Source organism: Perkinsus marinus (assembly GCF_000006405.1).
Source record: "Perkinsus marinus ATCC 50983 genomic scaffold scf_1104296950150, whole genome shotgun sequence".
NCBI lineage: Eukaryota > Perkinsozoa > Perkinsida > Perkinsidae > Perkinsus > Perkinsus marinus.
In genome coordinates this window covers 1-1180 of record NW_003209739.1, presented here as the reverse complement: position 1 = coordinate 1180, position 1180 = coordinate 1, and the positions used below count along the sequence as shown (strand labels likewise).

General features: G+C 53.2%; 1 protein-coding gene across 1 annotated transcript; it reads right to left on the bottom strand.

Annotated features, from left to right (window-relative positions):
* Positions 1 to 36: 36 nt before the first annotated feature.
* Pmar_PMAR023903 (hypothetical protein) lies at positions 37 to 762 on the bottom strand (the record flags this gene model as incomplete). Its single annotated transcript, XM_002778273.1, has 1 exon — positions 37 to 762. One exon carries the CDS (start codon positions 760 to 762, stop codon positions 37 to 39), a length of 726 nt encoding a protein of 241 aa, XP_002778319.1.
* Positions 763 to 1180: the final 418 nt, after the last annotated feature.

The following is a 1180-nucleotide window of genomic DNA, read 5'->3' as shown; positions in this document are numbered from 1 at the left end:
CTGCAGAAAGTGACGTGGAGGTCGATGGGACTGCCACTATCCCGTGTCGATCTCGTACTCATCGCCTCGGATCTGAATCTCAGCTCTCAACTGCTGAATAGATCGAGGGCCGTATGGGTGTCCTTCAACAGCTGCGACTGCGAGGTACTGGCCCACCCAATCACTGTAGGGTCCAAAGAGACCATTACGCCAGATACTGATTTCGTCAGAGTCTTCAACCAGCGCTTCTGAATATTGTAGCTCCTTTCGGGCGTTCTGAACACGGCTGATGAAATCTCGGCACGACTCGGCTGGATTACGTCTCAGCTGTTTCCACTGAGTCTTAAGCTTGTCTCTCACAACGGCATTGGAGTAAGTATGCTCCAGAACCCTCCATATGGCTTCTACCCTGGCTTTGAAGCCAGCGGCACATGATCTATCAAAGGACTTCCCAATGGAGTCGATGACATTATCCCAAACCGACCTGCTCAGTCGATACCTCAAGAGGTAATAAGATCCGACTGAGAGTTCGTCCCAGCCGTGGTCCTCGGCTGTTTCCTCTATATCTCTATGCAGGCTGGCGATGGTGATCTCCTGGGAAGACTTCCCAGTGAAGATCTCGGATTTGACCGCGAGCTTGTGACACTCGCGTCGAACTCGCTCCTTATAATTCTGATTGAGTGGCCTACGGTCCGAATCCGGGTGATGTTGTGATGCAGGATCGTCGAACTCCCTACCCGTCTGGTTTCCTCTACGGGGAGGTTCGACCGATCCGTGTGCCATCCCATCACTGAACTGTACTCTCACGCCTGCCGGAGCATGCGCACTAGAGTTGAGGAGGTTCACTCCGACGTTTTCCCTCGTCGGACGTACATTCTCCTCGAATGGCAGTTCACCCGAATGGACACTATCAAAGTCGCTAGACGCATAGCCCTCAGATATAACATGATGAGCTTCCCCCCTCTCTCCCGAATTCTTACTTGTGTTCCGTTCCTGAACGATGACTCGCATCATCTCCTGCATCTCCCTCATGGCTGCCCTGATCTGTAGGACTTCTTCTTCCACATTACCAGGAGTCGGAGTAGTCCGGGGAAGGGTAGTTTGCAGACCGGGGTTAGGGGGGTCGCCAACCTCTTCTTCCTCGAATACCAAGGGGGTAGTCTGCACTTCCGCAGTGCGAGTTGTAGCCTCCTCTACCGGA